The sequence below is a fragment of the Podarcis cretensis genome (assembly GCF_951804945.1).
Source record: "Podarcis cretensis genome assembly, chromosome: 2".
Lineage (NCBI taxonomy): Eukaryota > Metazoa > Chordata > Lepidosauria > Squamata > Lacertidae > Podarcis > Podarcis cretensis.
In genome coordinates, this window is record NC_137171.1 from 128,238,837 (window position 1) to 128,263,041 (window position 24,205).

The window sequence follows — 24,205 nt, forward strand, 5'->3', positions numbered from 1 at the left end:
AGAGAGGGGGGAGGGAGAGGGAGAGGGGGGAGGGAGAGAGAGAGGGGGAGGGAGGGAGAGAGAGAGGGAGAGAGAGAGGGGGAGAGAGAGAGAGAGAGAGAGAGAGAGAGAGAGAGAGAGAGAGAGAGAGAGATATGGCTGGCTTGGGTGGGGGGAAACATTTGCCTTTCTTTCCTCCCTCCCGTTAAATCCCTCTCCTGCATTCTTAGCCAGCTGCTTCTCTGCACACCCCTCTCATGTCCCTTCTTTGTTTTTCCTTCGCTCCCCACTTAAAATGTGGTTACAAAGCATAGATCCACATGGATCCTCAGGATCTTTGCATTGGGTCACCCCAAATTCACCATCAGATCACATAGCATGTCCATGGCTACAGCCTGGCCCCCCTCAAAATCACGGACCCACTGTTGCCTGGGGCTGCAATGGTGCAAAAACATGGTTAAAAAGCATGGATCCACATGGATCCTCAGGATCTTTGCATTGGGTCACCCCAAATTCACCATCAGATCACATAGCATGTCCATGGCTACAGCCTGCACCAAAAAAATCACGCACCCACTGTTCCCTGGGGCTGCAATGGTGCAAAAATGTGGATACAAAGCATGGATCCACAGGGATTCTCAGGATCTTTGCATTGGGTCACCCCAAATTCACCATCAGATCACAAAGCATGTCCATGGCTACAGCCTGCACCAAAAAAATCACGCACCCACTGTTGCCTGGGGCTGCAATGGTGCAAAAACGTGGTTACAAAGCATGGATCCACAGGAATTCTCAGGAATTTTGCATTGGGTCACCCCAAATTCACCATCAGATCACATGTCTGTGGCCACAGCATGAAGCCCAAAAATGATACATCCACTGTTTCATTCAGAATGTTTTTTCCCTTGTTTTCCTCCTCTAAAAACGATGTGCGTGTTATGGTCAGGTGCGTGTTATAGAGCGAAAAATACGGTATTCCACAAAGGCAGCTAGAATTTTATTTGCCCAAAAATGGAAACGGCAGGAATTACCAACTGGCAAACGAAGATGATGGAGCATGCGGAACTGTCCAGATCTGGAACCAAGACAACCAAGTGTTCCAGAGGAAGTGGAATCAATTTAGAAAATCCTTGTAAAAAAAACAACAGCAAACAAAAAACACTAGCAGGACTGAGATAGAATGAGCATTCTGTTGGAGATAAAAGTGGGGGGAAGGAAAGCCAAAGAGTGTAGATATTATGAATGTGAAAAATAAAGGAAAGACATAAGTAAACCAGAGGAAGGAGGGAGGGAAGTCGAATGCTCAGCAGAGCACAGGGTAAAAAGATGATCTATTATATTGTCATAAAACTGTTAAACGTGGGAAAATCAATAAACATATATGGGGGAAAATAAAATATACTGTATATACAAAAAATGAATTGCGAATATATTTTAAAACAAATTTCATTTCAGTTTACAGAAGGCTGTGGGGGGACAACATGCTGAAGCAGAGCTCATGTTTTTTGAGGGATCCTTATTAAATTTGGGGATCCCATCTCTACAGCTCCCATAAACAGCACAGAGGTGGCCAGAGCCAGAAAGGCTCAGGAACGCAGGCCTCAGGAATGCTTTCCCCCATGGAGATCTGGAACCCCTTCTCCTTCGGAAGGGACCTCCGAGGAGGAAGCCAGGGCGGATCAGTCCCTAGACCTGGGGGGAGATTCTGAGACTCATCAGGAAAGCGCCATTTCATGTTCCTTTCCCCACTTGCCAGGAGCCTGAGCTCCATTTGGGGTCCCTCATTCCGCACCCCAAGGTTCCCCTAAAGCCTTGGGAAAGGAAACTGAGGCAGGCTCTGCTTGCTCCCCAGGGCCCTGCAGGGGATTCAGGGTGGGGGGGCTGTGTCTTCCTCTGGCCATGGCACCCCCAGGAAGCCTTGGAAGAAAGGCAGGAGACCCTCAGCAGAGAACAGCCAAGTCCGGTTCTTCTCTGCAATGGCTTCCTCTTCTGCGAGCTCCCTCTTGTTCTTGTCTGGGCTGGACTGGGAGGACCCCAGTTCAGCCAGTTCCCCAGTCCCCCACTGGGCTCCATTGGCCCCAAGACTTCTCCTGTTGAACTACTGCCTGAGGCAGAGGAACAGACGTCTTAGCCCGTTTTGCAGGCAAGTAAGGGCCGTCCAGAAAAGGCTCCTGGGACTCCGGGGGGGCCAGCAGGGGAGTCTCCAGCCTTGTCTGGGAAGAGCCCCCTTTTCCCCATGGCCTGCGGGTTGATACGGAATGGGGGGGCATGTCTTCTTCACCTTCTTCTTCGCTACAATATATTCATTTATTTCCAATTGTCAATGTCAAAAGGGACTAAAATCTATAAAATTCATAGAAAATCAACGTGCCAATTTGCTCAATTTCTCTAGGACCCCATGACACCTCCCCTGTCCTCCATAATCCCTCAAGCAAGGTGTCAAGGCCCTAATCCTGTCAAATCACTCTGCCAAGCCTTTCCTCTGGGCAATGCCAGGTGACAGACTACGCGTACATGGACCATTGTCTCCTCATCACCGGTACTCAGGATGTGCTTATCTGTGCATATCTCCAGCTCTGCATATTTCCCCCTCCCTCCTCCATACGTTAATCCTGTGTAACCCAACCTCTTCTTAATGTATTCATGATGTAACTGGGATGTATTTTGCACTGTGTTCTGGGACATGGAGGGAAATCTCAAAAGTTCATGTCACCCCTTTCTCGCTGTTCAATCTCGCCTTGAACCTGTTGCGCAATAAACTTGGATCTTCTGCAACTTGCTCCTGTCTCCGGCTGAGCTCATTTTCCTCCGCAGGGACCCGCGGACTTAGTCCGACGAGCTGGGTGGCAGAGCAGCCTCGCACCCAGATTTTACCGTAACAGATGGCGCCTGAACAGGGACTTTGCGGTTCTCCTGTGTTGCTGACCGGGGGCCCTGAAATCTTCAGCTGGCACCGGGCCATTTTGCCTGGGAAGATCCTTTGCACCCCCAGCCATCTTCCGGGCGGTAATCGAACGCTCCAAGGGTTCTGCCAGGGAGCAAAAGGGATCCAGCCGGCTTATTCATCGATCCCGGGACCATAATTGAAGATATGTGAGTATAAGGAAAAATCCAGTGCACTGGTGGGAAAGGGGTGGAAATCTCCTGGCAACTGAATTCTCTGCCCTCCTCTCTATCGCTCCTTCTCGCCTGTCTCTTGGTCCAGTTGGTGAGAGAGACCGTGGACTGCTGCTCGACCCGAAAGGGGGGTTCTGAGCTCTATCTCTTTCTCCTCTCAAAACCCTCCAGTCAGCCGCACCAATTGGGAGCCCGAAAGTAAGACGGAGAGAGGCCTCCTCAGTGGGGCCAACATGGCGAGGAGAGAGGCTGCCCTGCGGAGGCCAAGCCATCATGGCAGGGAGGCGGCTGAGGACCAAAGGTGCCGCCCTCCTTCATCCGGGAGGAGAGACCCCGAGAGCGTGGGACCCCCGAGGCCCACAGGGGAGCCATGGCGTCTCTAGGGAAAACAAAATGGCCTTCCCGCCTTTTTCAGAAAAGGGCGGGAAACCCCTTCTCCTGGCCCTGCCGCCTCCATGTGCTCCTCCTGGGCCTGCCTGGCCATGGGGGGGGGGGTGGAGGTTATCCAGCTGCCCCAAATAATGAGGGGGGGCGAGGAAGAGGAAGGATGAAGGAGAAGCTGGGAGGGGGAGCCGCCATGAGGGAAACTCAGGGGGAAAACTCCCTCAGGAAACCGGGCGAAGGAGAGGAGGCGGCCCTGGGGTATCTGAAAGGGGATTGGCCAGCTGTCCAATGGAGAGGCCTCTGATTGGTCCAGCCCTACTCTGGGCGGGGAAATGGGGTCAGATGGTTCTGGGAGCCCAGGAGAAACGGGTTTTCTGCCAGATGTTACGGCTAAAATCTGGGTGCGGGGCTACACTGCCACCCAGCTCGTCGGACTAAGTGTCCGCGGGTCCCTGCGGAAGAAAATGAGCTCAGCCGGACAGGAGCAAAATGCGGAGATCCAAGGTTTATTGCGCAACAGGTTCAAGGCGAGATTGAACCCCGAGAAAGGGGTGACATGAACTTTTGAAACTTCCCTCCATGTCCCAGAATACAGTGCAAAATACATCCCAGTTACATCATGAATACATTAAGAAGAGGTTGGGTTACACAGGATTAACGTATGGAGGAGGGAGGGGGAATATGCAGAGCTGGAGATATGCACAGATAAGCACATCCTGAGTACCGGTGATGAGAAGACAATGGTCCATGTACGCGTAGTCTGTCACCTGGCATTGCCCGGAGGAAAGGCTTGGCAGAGTGATTTGACAGGATTAGGGCCTTGACACCTTGCTTGAGGGATTATGGAGGACAGGGGAGGTGTCATGGGGTCCTAGAGAAATTGAGCAAATTGGCACGTTGATTTTCTATGAATTTTATAGATTTTAGTCCCTTTTGACATTGACAATTGGAAATAAATGAATATATTGTAGCGAAGAAGAAGGTGAAGAAGACATGCCCCCCCATTCCGTAACACAGGAAAGGCATGGAAAGGGTGGCCGGGGTCCCTCTGGCTCTGAACTGGAGTCTGGCCCCCCCTCTCCACCAGCCTGGTCTGCCCCTTTCTTTTTCATGCGCCCCCTCCCCCCCCCGGTCGCATCTGCGTTTCCTTCCTGGCCTGAGACTCTTCCTCCTCCGTCTCTTTTCTGGGGTGAGAAGCGGCTCCAGAAGCAGAAAAACCCGCTTGACGGGGGGGGCGGGGTCTCCTGGCTGGGAAGCCCCCCTCCCTCCCCCCCCTGAGCTGGAGGGTGTTCCTGGGGGGGTTGTCTGGAGGGAGCCATTTCCTCGGGATCCAGGAGCCTCGATGTTGGGGGAGGGGAGAGCCAAGCTAACCCCCCCATGGACCCCCCCCCATCTCCCTTGCAGTTCGCCTGGTGGGATGTGGGCTCCTTGGGGCAGGGGGAGGGAAGGGGGGCAGCCCCTAGGGCGCAGGCGCAGAAGCAGGAAAACTGCCGGCAGGGAGAGGGAGGGGAGGACTCGGCTTGGCAAGGGTTAAAGGGAGCCGAGCGGGATTCCTAGAGAGGACGGGGAGTGAAGGGGGAGGGGCAAGGTCCTCCAGAGCAGAAGCCCCTCCCTCCCTCCCTCCCTGCCTGCCTGCCTCCTTCCTCTCTGGCCTTTGCCTGGGTGAGTCTCCTCTCTCCTCCCCCTGAGGGTGCCATGGGGAGAAGGGGGTCCCGGGGGGCAGGGAGGGGGCGTGGGGGTCCCTGCTCAGATCATGCCTGGGGGGAGAGACCCCCAAGTCGGGGGGCGGAGAGTCAGGGCAGAGGGAAAAGGAGACGCAGCACTGAAGGGGGCGAAGGGATCCCGGGGGCCAAAGCAAGGCGGGGAAGGGGGGGGAGGGAGGGAGGGAGGGAGGGAGGCGCCCCCTGGCTCGCTGCCCCCTAGCCTGGAGGTCAGCAAGGACCTCTTCCTGCTTTAGGTACACTCGCCCCCTTGGGTGTCTGGGGGGGGGAATTGGGGGGCCAAGAATCCCTTGGCCTGGTGCAGAAATCCCTTCCAAGGAATCCAGGAGAGGGATCCGAGGGAAGCTCCCAGTCCCTGCAAGCATTCCCCAAGGATTTCGCCCTCTGCCCAGCTGAGGAAGGGAAAAGCCCGGAATCCTCGTCGTCTCGTCTGCCTAGGCGGCATCTCTCCGGGCCAGTCTTTTTGGTCTGCCAACCCGATCATCTTTATCCCAATCACTTAGCAGATTATTTCATGCTACTCTTCTAGGGAAGACACCAGACAGAAAAAGACAAGAGTCAAGAAATTAGGAAAGAATGTACTACGGCACGGACAAAATAGGAGCTGTATTTTGTACAGACTGGACTTGGGGGTCAACTGAAAAGCTACATTTTAATATATTATGATGCCATGTCGATTTTGACATTATGAGAATCTGTATCTAATTCTAGAGAAGTAGTTTCTAGTAAATAACTTTGCAATTGTTACTATACGGCCTATTACGTTTACATGCTTTTTCAACTGCAAACATTCCAGCAACAATATTGAAAGGAAATCCTCCCCACCTGCTGGATTTCTGCCTGCCAGAAGGATGAAGGATGTAGAAACCCAGCCAAAAGGGGAGAAGGGGACAGTGGGAGAGAGAGAGAGAGAAGTTCTCCTTCACTTCCTCACAGATCCGCATTAACCCCAGGGCACCTTAACAGGATGCATTTTTTGGCCTTGGTAGGCGTGCCTATAAATGAAGGAATACAGTCCACAGGTCTGCCATGATTGACTGCCTAAGAGCCAACTCCTCGGGCCGAGGTCCCTTTGGTTCCCCCCATAAAACATTTGAGCCCCCCTCCCGTTAATGGGCATTGCCATTCAAATGGTGTGTGCACACTGCATCTTGTGATCAGTTTTGCGGGGCAGGGCTTACTTGGGTCCAGGGGCGTCCAATGGGGAGAATTAAATCCTTAATTAACGGAGATTCTGCCCCCTGACATCAATCCTGGCTATGCCCATGCCTGTCCTCCCTTAATATTTTATTCAAGTTGGCACCCCTAATTGACTGCCGTTCCCTGTGCTGTCCCCTGCTGCTATTATTATTATTATTATTATTATTATTATTATTAAATTTGTATTATGCCCTTCATCCAAAGTTTACAGGGCGATTCACAACATGAAAATGCAAAATGAGAACACCAAATGCATAATAAAACAAAGGCAGGCGAATGATCTCTCCTCCCACAAACATATTTAAGAGGTATGTCAACCGGCCAAAGGCCCAGTTATAGAGAAAGGTTTTTGCCTGGCACCTCAAGATGTCAGGAAGGTGGCAGGCGAGCCTCCCACAAATGGGGATCCACTGGAGAAAAGGCCCGTTTTTGTGTTGCTGCCACCCAGAGCTCTGGTGGAGAAGGCATGCAAAGAAGGGCCGTAGAACAGAGGCTGGATGGCCCTCGGTCAGGGATGGTCTAGTTGAGATTCCTGCATTGCCCCAGTGTGTGGGCTAGATGGCCCTCAGGGGTCCCTTCCAACTCTGCAATTCTCTGGTGCAGGATTGTGCAGAGTTTTAGGTACAAGTTGGATGCGAGGGGTGCACAGGATCCGGTCGCCGTGGAGCGCAACCCGAAAGCGCTCAACCTGAAGCGTATTCAACCCAAGGTATGACTGTCCTTCAATGGCTCCCATGCCAGGCTGGGGGCCACATTTCGAGACCGGCGACATGCAAAGATGGTGTATAAGCACAGGGAATATCGAAGAAGGAGGGGTGTATTAGTCTCATTATATTTCAAAAAATGTGGCATCACCAGCTTCTCTGCTTCCACATACAGATTTGGTCCCCATGCAACCCCAGACCGAGGGAAATACAGTGGTACCTCAGGTTACATACGCTTCAGGTTACATACACTTCAGGTTACAGACTCCCCTAACCCAGAAATAGTACCTCAGGTTAAGAACTTTGCTTCAGGATGAGAACAGAAATTACACGGCAGCAGTCGGAGGCCCCATTAGCTAAAGTGGTGCTTCAGGTTAAGAACAGTTTCAGGTTAAGAACAGACCTCTGGAACGAATTAAGTATGTAACCAGAGGTACCACTGTATGGCCACAACATCTGCCTGGCTTGCGATGAGGGAGCTCCAAGAGTGCCAACGGGGCTCTCTATACAAAGCACCTAGCATGGGGGAACCTACAGGTAATGGCTACTCATCTATTTTCTGCCCATGCTCTGGGGTTGCAGTTTTCAGGCTTGGGGACAGGATGGTGACTGGGTTTGGCACCAAGTTCTGTCCATAAGCCCCAATGAGTTCAAGGGGATGTACTCTCAGGTCACTACTATGCAGACCATGCCAGCCTTATGAAGTGGGGTGAGGAGCAAACAGGGGAAATTGGAACCACTGGAGAAGTTTAGAAATGGGGCTTCTGTTAGGGGCAGGAGAATATCTAGGGCAGGAGTTTCTCTGAGGCTCCCTTTGCTTCTTCCTCTCTCCCAGGACCCTCCAGCTTCTTTTGGCTCCTTGACTCTTCAGGAAGGATGAGTGAGATGGATCCTGTCAAGCTAGAGGAGATGGAAGAGGGAAGATGGACGCATGACCTGGTCCGGCTGTCTCCCGCATCCCTCCTCTCAACCTCTGAGCGCTCCCTCCCAGGGACCTCCGAGAGATCTGGTGAGTCCCAGGGGAGGGGAGATGGGGATGTGGAGGGATGGCGCCAGAGAGGAATTGGGGCTTCCTCAGCTAGGGGGTGGGGGGAGGCAGGCAGGCGGATGGAGATGGAGAAGGGGACCACCTTTTCGGGCTCCCCCACCTGCCTGCCTGCCTGCCTGCTCCTTTGTCATCTGCAGGCAATTTGAGCTAGGAATAGGTCACAGCTCCCCAGTCACCGCGATGCATTGGCAGCTCAAAAGGTCTAAAACCAGTTCTGTGATCTGGATGCCCTACCAGTGCCAGACAACTCACTGATCCCTCACGCAGGACAGAAGCCACGATTCTTTAATCTGATCCTGCTTTGCAGACTGAATGCAGATGGGACCACCGTGTGTTGCTTTTTTCTTTTCTTTTTGGAATAACACTTTATCTGCTTTTAAAAACAAGGATCATAGGACTAAGAAACGATACAAATATGTAGACTGAGTCTTCTCATGTCATTTTTGTATATCTCAAAAATAGCAGAATAAATTTTCAGGAATATCTATAACATATGGTTCATCATTAGTGGTCAGTGTATAAGTTCTGGGTTCATGATTTACTTTAAATTGAAACAAAAAAAAGGGGGAAACAGGAGAGAACAGAGAATGTTCAACATCGCAAAGCCGAATGCCTAGTCAGGAGCTCTTGTGGCCATTGTGCTTAGATTAATTTTGAGCAATAGTCATTATTCCTCTTCTGTCACCAATGAAACAATACAGAGTTGGTCTCCTCATGAAAATGGGAGGGAGGGCGGTTCAAAGTGAAGAAAGAGATTTACGTATAAATTTAAATTTAGAGCAACCAGATTGAGGCAACAGCTGATGGGGAGTGTTCAGGTGAAGGTCCTGCTGTTTCTTTCACAGACGAGGCGTGGACGTTGCTGGATCCTGACCAGAAAGCTCAGCATAAAGAAGTCAAGGAGGAGAATCCTGGGATCATGTACCCTCTTGGTAAAACTCCCTCTTGGATCATAAGATCAGTTGTTGTTTTTTAATTTATTTAATCATTTTTTCTATACAAACAGCAACCGCAAAAGACACTACTGTACAACAAAAACCATAATAATAACAATAATAACACAATTTGACAATTCAGATTTAAATACACTGATATACCTGTGACTGCACCCTTTTAACAAGATTTTCGCACCTCTCTCTCCACCCCCCACTTCCCACCTCTATCCACCTTATTGCTTAAATATTCATTCCAGATTTCTTCATATTTATCCATTCTTAATTTGCGTTGACATGCAATTCTCCCTGTTCCCAATATATTTGTCTTAGACTTAGTAGGCTTAACTCAATTTTTTTAGCTAGTATATTATTCAGTTCTAATGTTAGTTGTTGTATTCTTTCATATGTACACTCAGATGGATTATTTGCCATATCACCCCATAGTGTTTTTAAAGAAATTTTTAGATTATTTTATTTTAAGCTTTGCAGCTTGGCTTTGTTGGCAGAGAAGGATATTATCTTCCCTCTGATGTAAGCTTTATATCCTTCCCATTCCATCAGTCTTGACATTGAAGATTTGGAGTTATTTTTAAAATATATTTGTGTTTCTTGGCTTATATATTGAATGAAGTTTTTTTCATTTAGTAATGATATATTAAGATACCATCTCGTCATACCTTCCTGGGTTTTAGATAAATTATATTCCCGTATTACTGCTGAGTGATTAGCTATAATGGGAATATCAATGTCACATCGGCTACTAAAGGGATGTAATGCTGATGTTAGAAAAAAAATCAATTCTATGCTGGGTATTAACCTTTGTCCTTTTTTCCTGGCTACTGAGGTGGTTTCCATCTGTGGATCTAAAATTTCATTAAAGTTTCCACCCATTATCAAGTGCTGATAAGATAGAAGGGTTAATCTCTTAAAGCAGTTGTGAATAAACTTATGGTCATCAGTGTTTGGGGCATAGACATTTACTATTGCTATTTCTGTCCCTTCTGTTTTAATTACAATTATTAAGCATCCACCATCTTCCTCTCTTATTATATCTTGTATTTCAGAAGGCCAGCCTTTCCTAAATAAAATTGTGACTCCCCCAGCATTTTCGTCTGAGTTTGTTGAAATAACTTCTTTTACCCAGTTACAGATAGGTAGCCGTGTTGGTCAAAACAAAAAATTCCTTCCAGTAGCACCTTAAAGACCAACTAAGTTAGTTCTAGGTGTGAGCTTTCGTGTGCATGCACACTTCTTCAGATACACTGAAACAGAAGTCACCAGACCCTTCTATATAGTGAGAAGGTGGGGAGGGGTATTACTCAGAAGGGTGGTGGGAATGGGTGATTGGCAGATAGCTGTGATGAGCCTGTTGACGACTCTTAACGACTGCAATAGGTCTTACAGGAAAAAGCAAGGGGTGAGAAGGTGAAAAATGGCTTTGTCATGTATAATGAGATAAGAATCCAATGTCTTTGTTCAGACCAGGTCTCTCCATGGTTTTAAGTTTGGTAATAAGTTGCAATTCAGCAGCTTCTCTTTCCAGTCTATTTCTGAAATCCCTTTGTAATAGAACAGCTACTTTGAGATCTTGTATAGAATGTCCCAGGACAGTCTGCGTGCTGTTTGCTCCATTTGGTCTATGACATTTAATCAGCCACATTTAATTGTGGTTTAATCAGCCACAAGAAACACACACACAAGAAAACCTTTTTTGCTCCTTCTTCAGCCGCTGCCCTGCAAGCTCTGATAAGCTCCTCCCACAGCTAATCACCTGCCTCAACAGAAACCCTGCCCCCTCTGACCTTTGCACAGGGAGAGCAGCTAATCAGCCACAAGAAACACACACACAAGAAAACCTTTTTTGCTCCTATTTGAGTGTTAGGATTTGTTTTTTTCTTTTCTTTTAACCCCTTGACATTCATACTTATAATTCTCATTATGACTTTAATCTGTGAGCTTCCTTGTCCTCTATTTTATCTTTAGCAAAATTGTTTGGAAGGCCTAATATAGACCAAATATACTGAAAATTATTATTGCTCCAACCTGAGTCATATATTAACCGTGTGTATATTTAACATGTGGATTACGAAATATATGAGTAATTAACATTCTTGCATATCTAAATATATATGAGGCAGACTCTACCCGTTATACACACTGAAATTAACTTTAAGTATTCCCAATTAAATAATTATTATTTGAAAACATTCAAAGGAAGTAGAGAAAAAAAGAGAGAAAGGTGTAAAGTAGTTCTATCAACAGTAAAAAGGATTCTGAAAGGGTAGGTTCAAATATATACCAATAGCCAACAATTAATAATATAATATCAGCACTAACGGTAAGAAAACAAAACATAAACTACTTAATACACTCAACAATAAAACAGAGATAAATAACAAAAAAGAACAACAAAAAGGGGGGGACCAAATTCATGACTTTCGCTCTATAGGAGATGCAAACATTCACCCCTTTGAGCTCCTAGGTTCACATATGTATAATAGTCAGGAGTATGTTGCTGTTTGTTTTACAGACAAGGTGTGGACGTTTCTGGATCCTGACCAGAGAGTTCTACATAAGGAAGTAAAGGAGGAGAATTGTGGGATCATGGACCCTCTTGGTAAAATTCTGTTAGATCATAAGATCAGTTTTTAAATTCCATGCATACCTCTATATGATGAACTTCAACTCTTTGGCTGGAGACAAAGAGCGTCTGGGATTCTAACATCCCCCACCGTGAACCCAGAATGGAGGGATATCAACTGTTTCCTCTGTGAATGTTCTGCGTCTAGTCATGCCTTTTAAAACAATGACCAGGCTTTTCTGAACCACCCAGGCCTTCTTAAATGCCGGCTTCAGAGTTTTTAGGGAAGTTGATGTAAATTCTGTCAGGCGTGTTGTTTTGGCTTCTGTTTGCATTTGATTGACCAAAGACATGACTGACCTTGGAGATGGAGTGGATTCCAGGATTGAGCCAGAACAAAATCCATTCCAGATAAAAGCCAAGCAATAGGTCAGTAAATACCGGCCAACAAAGGCAGTGAAAACTATAGAGAGGACCCACATCTAACTATTTTTGTTCTTCCTCTATCACAAGCATTCATTAACTTTGTTCAATAATGGATGTGAACCACGTCCCCTTCGCTCTGAGTGGGGTTGGGGTCCGGGGCAGCGATGCAGAGTTAGCATGACTTATGCTAACATGGCAGTGCATTGATGGGGGAGGGGTGAGGTGGTGGGTTTGATGGTTCTGTGTCTGCACCCCTGTCACAGTATGCTGGCAGTGGCGCCCCACTAGTTTCAAGAGAGTCAGGCGCCCCACAGGCATGCTCAAATGCTGGGAGGGTCAAAGATGCCACACATCAACAATGACATTAAGTTAGACTTCAAGGATGTCCTCTTGAGGCCGAAACAGAGCACTCTCAAGTCTCGCAATGAGGTGTGGGGGGGAACATTGTTCAATAATACGGAACTCCATTTGTTTTTCAGGTGCTAATTAACGTCTCTCTTTATTGCAGAAGGTGATGAATTGGAAGGGGAGAACAAGGGGGAAGTCAACAGAATCCACATATCAGAGAAGTCTTATAAATATTCAGAGTGTGGAGAGAACATCGGTCAGAGCTCCCAGTCCACTTCCCATCAAAGAAAGAGCTTTGTTCAGAGGGATAGCCTCACTTCACATGAAAGAGAACAGAGTAGGGAGAAACTGTATCAGTGCAGAGAATGTGGAAAGAGCTTCAGTCGGAAGGATCATCTCACTTCCCATCAAAGAATTCATACTGGGGAGAAACCTTATCAGTGCTTCGAATGTGGAAAGAGTTTCAGAAAGAGCTCCCATCTCACTTCCCATCAAAGAATTCATACAGGGGAGAAGCCCTATCAGTGCTTTGAATGTGGAAAGAGCTTCAGCCAGGGGATCTATCTCACTTTCCATCAAAGAATTCATACAGGGGAGAAACCATATCAATGCCTCGAATGTGGAAAGAGCTTCATTTACAAGCTGAGTCTCGCTTCCCATCACAGATTTCATACAGGGGAGAAACCTTTTCAATGCCTTGAGTGTGGAAAGAGCTTCAGTCACAGGCAGGGTCTCACTTCGCATCAAAAAATTCATACAGGGGAAAAACCCTATCAGTGCTTAGAATGTGGAAAGAGCTTCGGTCACAGGCAGAGTCTCACTTCCCATCAGCGAATTCATACAGGGGAGAAACCCTATCAGTGCTTAGAATGTGGAAAGAGCTTCCGGGAGGGGACTAAGCTTTCTTCCCATCAACGAATTCATACAGGGGAGAAACCCTATCAATGCCTGGAATGTGGAAAGAGCTTTAGTCAAAGCGCGCATCTCACTTCCCATCAAAAAATTCATTCAGGGGAGAAACCATATCAGTGCTTCGAATGTGGAAAGAGATTCATTCTCAGGCCAAGTCTCACTGCCCATCAAAAAATTCATTCAGGGGAGAAACCCTATCAGTGCTTAGAATGTGGAAAGAGCTTCTTGGAGGGGACTACGCTCTCTTCCCATCAAAGAATTCATACAGGGGAGAAACCCTATCAATGCCTTGAGTGTGGAAAGAGCTTTCGTCACAATTCCAGTCTCACTTGCCATCAAAGAATTCATACCGGGACGAAACCCTATCCGTGCTTGGAATGTGGGATGAGGTTCAATCGAAAGGATAGTCTCACTTCCCATCAAAGAACACATACAGGTCAGAAACCCTATCAGTGCTTCCAATGTGGAAAGAGCTTCAGTCAAAGCTCGAATCTCAAGACCCATCAAAGAATTCATACAGGGGAGAAACGATTATGGAGGCCTCCCTCTCTGGTTACAGGACACCCATGAAGTGTTTGGCAGCAGTCCTGTTTCTCAACGACTCCTATCTGCTCATATGAGCATGCAAACAGCAGAGAAAATGAAAGTTGAGCTGTGGGAAGTATGTAGTATCGCTATTTATTGCTGTGTATCAAATCAAAACAACACAAATCATAATGTAGAATATAGCAACAGTGTGAGGAGCAGCTCACACCGACATCCTGTCTGTCTGGGAGACAGAACAAAGAGATGAAAAACAAAAGCACAAAGAACGGAAGTTCTGTGTCTTGAGTTTCCGTTCTTACACTTCCAGAAGTGTGGAATGTAAATAAGGATCACATGATCCAGAAATGGGAGAGTGAAAATACTAGCATCCTACCCCTTTTCATGACAACCATTGCCGCATATTTAGCTCATGTGCACTTTATTTATAAATAGTCAGTTGCTCTTTGTTAACAACATTTGACAACAAATCAGCAGCAATTTCTTTTCCTGGCATATAGGACATACGAGTCCTGTTTGGATACAATCTCTTGCATGAGATAACTTGATCTGCAAGTATTTGGTTCTTTGCTTATGTTAATGGAGAAATCCGAGGGCTCCTTTGGACAAAAAGCAAGGACACCAACCAGGAAAATTGGAGCAAAACAGCAGCCAGTAGGCTTGGTCTTTATTGAGACTATCGCGATAGAACTCCAACTCACTGCAAGACGAAGCAAGATGGAAGCCCCAAACAAAAGAAGACCCCACCTTTTATTAGCTACTAATCCTCCATGCTAGACCCCTAAGACTACATCAGAGCTACATCATTGATACATCACAAAAAGGAGGGGTTGAGGGAGGAGTTGTGGTGGTGACCTGAGTGTCTTGTTCCACCTGGCCAGCTCCTTCTTTCCCCCTCCCCATGAGTACATCCCAGAGGACAAAGAGGAGTTTGTGGTTTCCGGCTTCCAGAGGGAAGGGTTGGTCACTGGTTGTTAAGGCACGGGTTCCTTCTCCTAGGATGTGACCAAGGTCTTTTACTTCCCTTTGGCAATACTGTATTTTCTTTGGGGATACCTTGTGTCCTTTATGTGCTAATGCCGTGAGAAGAGCTATGGCATCCAGCTTACAATATTCTAAGTCCCACCCACATCGTAAGATGTCATCAACGTGTAGAAGGAGGGCGGACCCCTTTGGAAGGGTAACGTCTAGCAGATCCTGATTTAGTATAGCGGAAAATATTGCTGGAGATTCCACATAGTCCTGAGGTAGTCGCGTCCATGTTAATTGTCTGGTTTGCCAGGTGAAGGCATCCACTGGGATGCTGAAGAATACAGAACATAAGCCAATGACAGAGTAAACGACAGTTCCCTCCGGAATTGAGCTCAGATGGTGATGAGGATTAGCCACCACGGCATGGCAGGGAATGACAAAGGAGTTCACGAGTCTCAAGTCCTGAACCAAGCACCCTTTTACAGGGTTCGTGTGGGGCTTGCGGACAGGGAGAAAGGGGGTGTTACAAGGAGAAGCTCAGGGAACTAGAACTCCCATTTTTAAGAATTCCTCAATCATCGCAATAAGTCCTTCTATTGCTTCCTTTGGTAATGGGTATTGTTTGGTACAGGGAATCATAGAATCATAGAGTTGGAAGAGACCACAAGGGCCATCGAGTCCAACCCCCTGCCAAGCAGGAAACACCTGGGAAAAGGCAGGTCTTTCCTGTAGTTCACCTCTACTGGGGTGGCGGACTTCAGAAGTCCAACCGATGTAGATTCAGTTCCCCACAGCCAGGGGGGACCCCATTTAGGAGCTCAGGGGGAAGATCCAGATCTTTATTATCCATCTCTTGTAAGGTTCCTTGCAAGTTGAAGATGGATTCATTGGGCATATGCAGGTAAATCCCCTCCTGCCCACACTGGATGGTGGCATTTAGTTTACAAAGCAGATCCCTCCCCAAAAGGTTGACGGGGCTAGAAGTTAATAAAAAAAGTGTGCCTAACGGACAAAGGTCCAACTGACACTTTGGCAGCCTTGGAAAGGGGGCAAACTCTAAGAATCCCGTCCAGTCCCATTACAGTCCTGGTTTCTTCCCCTGGGGTCAAGTGACTGTTTGTGAGAGTGGAATAGGTGGCCTCCATGTCTAGCAGACAGTCGTAAGATTGTCCGTCTATCTGCATGGTGCAGATAGGATCCGAGGATGATAGTTGTAGAATAGGGCAAAGGAAAGGAAAAGAGGCGGGATCTGCTTCTGATTGTCAATAGTCATTTTATTCCTCCATTACCATTTCGTGGGAAGGGTTGCAGGGCGGTTTGGATGGTTGAAAGGATTGGTGTTCTTGGGGAGAGTCCTAGGTCGCGGTAAAGGAGGAGGAAGCACCCTTGGGGTCTGCATTTGGGAGGACCCATAATCGGGGGGAGTTCCCTGAGCCTGGGGTTAGCCGGTTCCCTGTATTCTGGCCTCAGTGTCCTTGCCTCTCTTATAGTCTGGTCTCCTGGGCCTGGGTTCTTGGTGTCCAGTTAATAATGGGCAGTTCCTTCTGATGTGTCCTTCCTCATTGCAATGGAAACAGACACATCTGTCTGCCTGTTCATGTCCTCTTCCCTTCTGCCTTTCCCTAGGAGGGGGAACCCCGGTTGCGTAGGCTAGCACTTGTGGGGATTCTCCCCTCTGGTCCTTCCTTTTTCGTTCATCTCTTGAATTAGAAACTGACTTGACAATAGAGAGGATCTCATTTATCATTTTCCTGTCATAGCCGAGGTGTGCGTTTAACGCCTTCTGTATGTCGGCAGTGGCTTGGTCTTTAAAGAATCCCTTAACAATAACCTCATGTTCTGGACTTTCAGGGTCGATCCCACCCCAGGTTCTGATTGCGGACACCAATTGGGTATAATAATCGGAAGGGTGTTCATCGAGTCCTTGTAGGATGGCTTGGACTTTAGTCCAGTTCACTGTTCGCTGTCCTGCAGCTTGCAAGCCATCCAAGATAGCTTTCTTAAATATTTTCAAACCCCATATACTCCCAGTTACGTTATAATCCCAGGCAGGGTCATTCAGGAGGTTTTGGGCTGTCAAAGGGGGCATATCAGTGGGTCTGTCTGCTTGATAGTCAGGTCTGCTCAAAGTTTCCTCTGTCTTCACCAGTATCTCCCTCTTCTCAGCTTCATTAAAAAGGGCTCATAACAACATGTGCACGTCAGTCCACGTTGGATTATGAGTGGAAAAGATAGTGGCTCCTTGTCGATGGCATTTATCGGAGTCATCTCGGAGGGAAGGCATTTTACCCAAACAGTTCATTAAATCGTAGGTGAGGAAAGGCTGGTGGGTGAAAACCATGCGAGGCGGGTCTCCTGCTCTTGCCGGGGGTATGGGTAGTGCTCTGAGATGTTGGGTTGAAATAAACGACAGACGAATGACAAGTGTCATATGGGAGGCACCTCTCGAGCATGTTTCGGGAAGTCCCTTTTATTGAATATTACAGCATTGCCACATATGTGCTTGTTGCTGATTGGTTAACACAAATACAATGCAAGGGTTGCATATAGGCATTAATCATCAGTAGATTAAAGGTTGGGAAAGGGAATACAGAATTGGACAGGCATGAAAACCTCCTTATTAAACTATTACTAGTGATTGATATAGCAAGACTTAAAAGAACATAACCATCGCATTCCGTAGATGTGGTCAACCATGTGTTAAGAACAGGTCAGGATGCAATGTTTCATGAACTCAGTGTGAACTAAACATTCTAGGGTGGGTGAGGAAGGAACACTTCAGCTTCATGTGCAGAAGCAAAACTTCCCATCACTGAGGGGGAGCACAGCCTCTACTTCTCCATTGACTAAGTTATTTCTGTGGCGAGTTGGCCTAGAGATCGGTTCTTCAATTTCCTCCTCTGAAGGAGCCCCCGCAGGCAAAGCATTGGGGTCGGGATTAGCTTGTTCCCCCCTCCCTCCTGGCACGTTCTGGAGAAGGTTATTCGGAGCTGGGGTTTGTAGGTTTTGGGAGAGATCGGGGGCAGGATTCCCCGGGCTGTCTACAGCTCCTGCCCCGGCTCTGGCACCGGCTCCTTGTCTGGCTGGCAGGGGTCCCATTGGTTCAGGGTAGTAAAAGCAAACCTAGACAGCATCTTAAAAAGCAGAGACATCACCTTGCCAAAAAAGGTCCATATAGTAAAAGCTATGGTTTTCCCAGTAGTGATATATGGAAATGAAAGCTGGACCATAAAGAAGGCTGATTGCTGAAGAATGGATGATTTTGAATTCTGGTGCTGGAGGAGACTCTTGAGAGTCCCATGGACTGCAAGAAGATCAAACCTCTCCATTCTGAAGGAAACCAGCCCTGAGTGCTCACTGGAAGGACAGATCGTGAAGCTGAGGCTCCAAGACTTTGGCCACCTCATGAGAAGAGAAGACTCCCTGGAAAAGACCCTGATGTTGGGAAAGATGGAGGGCACAAGGAGAAGGGGACGACAGAGGACGAGATGGTTGGACGGTGTTCTCGAAGCTACCAGCATGGGTTTGGCCAAAATGCGGGAGGCAGTGGAAGACAGGAGGGCCTGGTGTGCTCTGGTCCAGGGGGTCACGAAGAGTCGGACACGACTAAACGACTAAACAAAGTAAAAGGAAATGAGTGACCTATCTAACTGTTCCTCTTGCATCCTGATTTCATTATAAGGAGGGGGTCTGGCGGTTCCCAGTACAGCCATCTGCCGAGCGATCTGTGCTTGCTTACATTTAAAGAGTTCGCGGGCCTCCACAAAGGCATTTAGGTAGTAGATCTGTTGGGGTGTTTCATCAGCTGAGTAGGATCTAAGTGCTTGCATCTTCGTAACGTTAAAAGAGCCTTGAGGTGGCCATTGAGACCCTGCCTCTAGGTGATGGGTAAAAGCCACCCATGAAAAGTTACAAAGGTCTCTCAGTTTGGACTTGGAAGGACCCTTTCGCTCCTTTAAACTTTTCCAGTTGGAGAAGACAAACTGGAGAGGCGTATCAGAATCTTGTCTAGGGCAAAGAGGCTTCATGGAAGCCTTGTTGCCAGGAGGAGTCCAGCTATGGGGCTTGGAGAGTTGAGCTCCCATTTCCCTTTTATACCGGGGGGGGGGGGGTTGCTCAATAACAAGCTATACAAGGAGATAGACAAACAGATACAAGAGAGGGACAAAGGCGGGGGGAGAGAGAAAAAGAATGTCTGAACAGTATTCAGTCTAACACTCAGGTGCCTCTCGCAGTCCTTTCTGGGCAAACTCCGACGGATCGGACCGGAGAAATCTAAAGGCAATCCCTGCCTACAACTAAAACCACAGGCAACTGGCCTGCAAACCACGGGTCTCCTGACCCAGAAACCATGGATCCGGAATTCACTCAGTGCTGCTCACAAAACTATTCCATGGGGCTCTTTCTGTCTCCTCCTGCTCTTCCCTCGCCTGCTCAACACAACCTTCTGCCTCTCCCAGCAACTCCTTTCCAACGACTCCCACCTTGTGACCCACACATTCCCCTCCGTCTCTTTTTCTGGGTCTTCAATGCCAAGGCGCTGCAGACGCTTCTTTGGAGTGGATGCATCTGGTTCCCAGTAAATCAGGCAGAGGCAAAGTTCATTGGCAAAAGAAGAACTTTCTACTGCAGGTTTCTCAGCTGTCTTAGTGAAAAAAACTTCAGGACACTTTGCAGACATAGTATTTTCCAGTATTTTCCAGTTTCTGCCCTCAAGACTTTAGCCATGACATGTTGTCTCACTGCCAGGAAAGCATCTCTAGCTCCCTAGTTTCTGTGGCAACACGTTTTGGGATGTGGTTCTTTGCAGGCCCATTTGTATTTCTTTCCACTTAGAGACTTCATCCTTTTCTTGTGGGTAACCTCCAGTCTAGGAACCTTTTTAAAAGTTTCTACTATATATACATGACTGGATTTTAAAAGTAAATAAATCTGAAAGTGATTTATAATGAGACTGAAACACTATAATTATTGATAGAAACAACTCTTTAAAACTTTCAAAAAATTAATCGGAAACAAATTTTCATAGAATCATAGAATCCTAGAGTTGGAAGAGACCACAAGGGCCATCGAGTCCAACCCCCTGCCAAGCAGGAAACACCATCAGAGCACTCCTGACATATGGTTGTCAAGCCTCTGCTTAAAGACCTCCAAAGAAGGAGACTCCACCACACTCCTTGGCAGCAAATTCCACTGTCAAACAGCTCTTCTTCCTAATGTTTAGGTGGAATCTTCTTTCTTGTAGTTTGGATCCACTGCTCCGTGTCCGCTTCTCTGGAGCAGCAGAAAACAACCTTTCTCCCTCCTCTATGTGACATCCTTTTATATATTGGAACATGGCTATCATATCACCCCTTAACCTCCTCTTCTCCAGGCTAAACATGCCCAGCTCCCTTAGCCGTTCCTCATAAGGCATCGTTTCCAGGCCTTTGACCATTTGGGTTGCCCTCCTCTGGACACGTTCCAGTTTGTCCGTGTCCTTCTTGAACTGTGGTGCCCAGAACTGGACACAGTACTCCAGGTGAGGTCTGACCAGAGCAGAATACAGTGGCACTATTACTTCCCTTGATCTAGATGCTATACTCCTATATGTATTTTAAAACATAATGTATTTATGTATTTTAAAACATAAAATTTTATTACCGTGAAGTTGAGTGTACAGATGTGGGGGGAGGCGGATATTCCGAAGCAGAGCCCATCTTTTTCAAGGGATCCTTATTAAACTTGGGAATCCCATCCCTACAGCTACCATAAACACGGAGAAGGTGGCCGGAGCCAGAAAGGCGAAAGCCTTGGCCTCGAACGCAGGACCCCTCCTCCTTCGGAAGGGACCTCCGAGGAGGAAGTCAGGGCGGATCAGTCCCTGGAACTGGGGGGCGATTCCAAGACTCATCTGGAAAGCGCCATTTCATGTTCCTTTCCCCATTTGCCAGGACTCTGAGCTCCATTTGGGGTTCCTCCTTCCGCTCCCCAAGGTTCCTCCGAGGCCTTGGGGAAGGAAACTGAGGCAGGCTCTGCTTGCTCCCCAGGGCCCTGCAGGGGGGGGGCTGTCTCTTCCTCTGGCCATGGCACCCCCAGGAAGCCTTGGAAGAAAGGCAGGAGACCCTCAGCAGAGAACAGCCAAGTCCGGTTCTTCTCCGCAATGGCTTCCACTGGAGAGCCAATGTGGTGTAGTGGTTAAGAGGGGTGGACTCGTAATCTGGGGAACCGGGTTCGCTTCCCCGCTCCTCCACCTGCAGCTGCTGGGTGACCTTGGGCCAGTCACCTTTCTCTGACGTCTCTCAGCCCCACTCACCTCACAGAGTGTTTGTTGTGGGGGAGGAAGGGAAAGGAGAATGTGAGCCGCTTTGAGACTCCTTAAGGTAGTGAGGCAGCCCTGCTTAGGGAAGCTTTTAATGTTTCATAGGTTATTGTATTTTGGTGTTCTGTTGGAAGCTGCCCAGAGTGGCTGGGGAAACCAGCCAGATGGGCGGGGTATAAATAAATTGTTGTTGTTGTAAAGCGGGAGGACTCCCCTGCTCTGCGCCTGGGGGCCCCAGTCCTGCCACTCACCCCCTGGCCTAGGACGGGGCCTGATGGCCAGATGCTGCCGCTGGTCAGAGGGCTCTGTTTTGTTTTGTTTTTTAAGTTGCTGTTATTTTTTACCTATGTCATTTTAAACTGTGATATTAATGCTGTATTCTTAGTTTTAGATTTTGATCTATGTGGAAATTGTTTCCCATTTGGTTGTGTATGTTTTTATGTGGTTGCTTTCTTGTTTATAACTTTTGTAATTACAGTGGTACCTCAGGTTAAGTACTTAATTTGTTCCGGAGGTCTGTACTTAACCTGAAACTGTTCTTAACCTGAAGCACCACTTTAGCTAACGGGGCCTCCCGCTGCTGCCGTGCCGCCAAAGCACAATTTCTGTTCTCATCCTGAAGCAAAGTTCTTAACCAGAAGCACTATTTCTGGGTTAGCGGAGTCTGTAACCTGAAGCGTATGTAACCCGAGGTAGCACTGTATGTAAACCTTGTTATGCTGTGAGCCGCCTTGAGCCTTGTTTTTTTAACTGTGGAAAGGTGGCATACAAATAAAAAATGATGATGATGGTGATGATGATCTCAAATCCAAAGTCTTCTTCCTCTTCTGAGGGCTTCCTCTCTTTCTTGTCTGCACTGGACTGGGAGGACCCCAGTTTGGCCAGTTCCCCAGAGGCCCACAGGGATCCGGATGAGAGTAGTTCTCCTTTGGAACTACGGCCTGAGGGGGAGGAAGAGACGTCTTAGCCCCTTTTGGGGCAAGTGAGGGCCGCCCAGAAAGGGCTCCTGGGGCCCCGAGGGGCCAGCAGGGGATTCTCCAGCCTGGCCTTTCCCCTATTCCTGCGTGTGGAGCCCTTCTGCTTGCGCTGACTCTTGGGGGGACCAAGGATGCTGCTCCGGGGGTCAAACTCCCCTGAGGGAACCCTCCACCTTTGAGGGAAGAAAGCCCTTATTACTCTTCTTCTTCTTCTTCTTCCGAGACAGAGAGGGGCTTTCCCTCCTGGCCCCCTTCGCCTGTCCTGGCGCAGAACTTGGCGGACCCCCCAAGGCCGCTTGCCTGGCGTCTCCCAGCCGGGAGGAGAGACCCCGAGAGCGTGGGACCCCCCAGGCCCACAGGGGAGCCATGGCATCTCTGGGAGCGGCTGGGGCCTCCGGAAAAAAACAAAATGGCCTTCCCGCCTTTTTCGGAAAAACGCCATCTCTTGGCCCTGCTGCCTCCGTGGGCTCCTCCTGGGCCTGCCTGGCCATGGGGGGGGGGGGGAATCCATCTGCCCCCAAATAATGGGGGGGGGGAGAGAAACAGGAAGAGAAGGAAGGAGAAATGAAGGAGAAGCTGGGAGGGGGAGCCGCCATGAGGGAAACTCAGGGGGAAAACTCCCTCAGGAAACCGGGCGAAGGAGAGGACGAGATCCAGGGGAATCTGAAAGGGGATTGGCCAGCTGCCCAATGCAGAGGCTTCTGATTGGTCCAGCCCTGCTCTGGGGTGGGAAATGGGGGTCTCCTGCCTCCATGTGGTTCTGGTTTTCTGGCAGGAAACGCAGGGAAAGGATGGCAGGGGTCCCTCTGGCTTTGAAGCAGCTGTGTCCGTAACAGGGGCAAGCCAAGCTCAGCGCCACCTCCAACCCCGTCCCCACCTTAAAACCACTATTTTGAAAAGAAATACCTATCAAATACAAAGAAATCAGCACTTCCACCTGCTCAGCTTCTGCTTTTCCCCTTGGTTTTCAGGGAGGGCTTTTCTTAGCTTCTCATTCCCCCCCCCCCCAATTCAAAATAAGGGGCAGGCCAGCTGGAGACCCTTCCCCCAATACCCTTATCATTATTTAACGGCATCCCCCAAAAGTTGCTCCAGGAAGTTCTCTTCGGCCTTTGAGCCAGATTGAGCCTGGAGTGTCCTGGGGAACCTTCTGCCACTGGAGAGTCAGACTCAGGCGCTTTCTCCTGGCAGCCCATTCAGAAGACACCCCCACAAGGGAAGGCTCCCCTTGAGGTAGTTTTCAACTTTTTTTGGTGTTACTAAGTTGGTTTTTCTTTTGCTGTAAACCACTGCGGTATATTTTTCAGATGCCACTTCTATCAGTGTTAACAATCCATCTTTTGAGGCAGTTTAGGCTGAGAGACAGGGATTGACTGGCCCCACGACCCCCCTGAGCTTCTCTCTCTCATTCCCAGGTCCCGCTCTGCAGAACAGAACCCATAATCCCAGGATATCCTAAATGAATAAATGCACAGGACGGTCCACTCTGCAGATTGAACTGTTCCAAGGATATACAGGTGAAACTCAAAAAATTAGAATATCATGGGAAAGTTCATTTATTTCAGTAATTCAACTTGAAAGGTGAAACTAATATATGAGATCGACTCATGACATGCAAAGCGAGATCTGCTTCTACTTCCCAGAGGTCCAATCTTGCTCGATTTGCAATCCTTGTTTTGCTGATTTCCTTGAATATTCTAATTTTCTGAGATTGTTAATTGGGGGTTTTCATCAGCTGTACGCCATCATCATCGCAATGATAACAAACCAAGGCTTGACATATCTTGCTTTGCATGTCATGAGTCGATCTCATATATTAGTTTCACCTTTCAAGTTGGAATACGGAAACCAAGAAACTTTTCCACGCTATACTAATTTTTCAAGTTTCACCTGTATGTTTCCAACATCCAAAATGGAACGCAAGAGCATGACAGGGCGGTGTTGGGATCAGGACAGACCTGTGAGATCCCGGCTCAGGGCAACGTTGGCAAGAGGGGAGCTTCCTGCCCTGCCGCAGGGGGGTCAGACTTGGGGGTCCCACCCCACTCTACAAAGGG

The 24,205-nt window shown here is 48.2% G+C and overlaps 1 protein-coding gene and 1 long non-coding RNA gene across 4 annotated transcripts; both read left to right on the forward strand.

Annotated features, from left to right (window-relative positions):
• Positions 1-17: 17 nt before the first annotated feature.
• LOC307209552 lies at positions 18-21,960 on the forward strand. The gene is made up of 3 exons (XR_013835635.1): positions 18-515; positions 684-1,545; positions 20,633-21,960. It is a non-coding gene; the product is annotated as an uncharacterized lncRNA (long non-coding RNA).
• On the forward strand, positions 7,983-19,894 carry LOC307209531 (uncharacterized protein). Of its 3 annotated transcripts, XM_079964706.1 has the most exons (4): positions 7,983-8,114; positions 8,999-9,085; positions 11,619-11,705; positions 12,604-19,894. In XM_079964706.1, exons 1-4 carry the CDS (start codon positions 7,991-7,993, stop codon positions 13,923-13,925), a joined length of 1,620 nt encoding a protein of 539 aa, XP_079820832.1. In that variant the 5' UTR covers positions 7,983-7,990; the 3' UTR covers positions 13,926-19,894. The 3 variants fall into 3 exon arrangements, with proteins under 3 accessions (XP_079820832.1, XP_079820833.1, XP_079820834.1); XM_079964707.1 differs by lacking the exon at positions 8,999-9,085; XM_079964708.1 differs by lacking the exons at positions 8,999-9,085; positions 11,619-11,705.
• Positions 21,961-24,205: the final 2,245 nt, after the last annotated feature.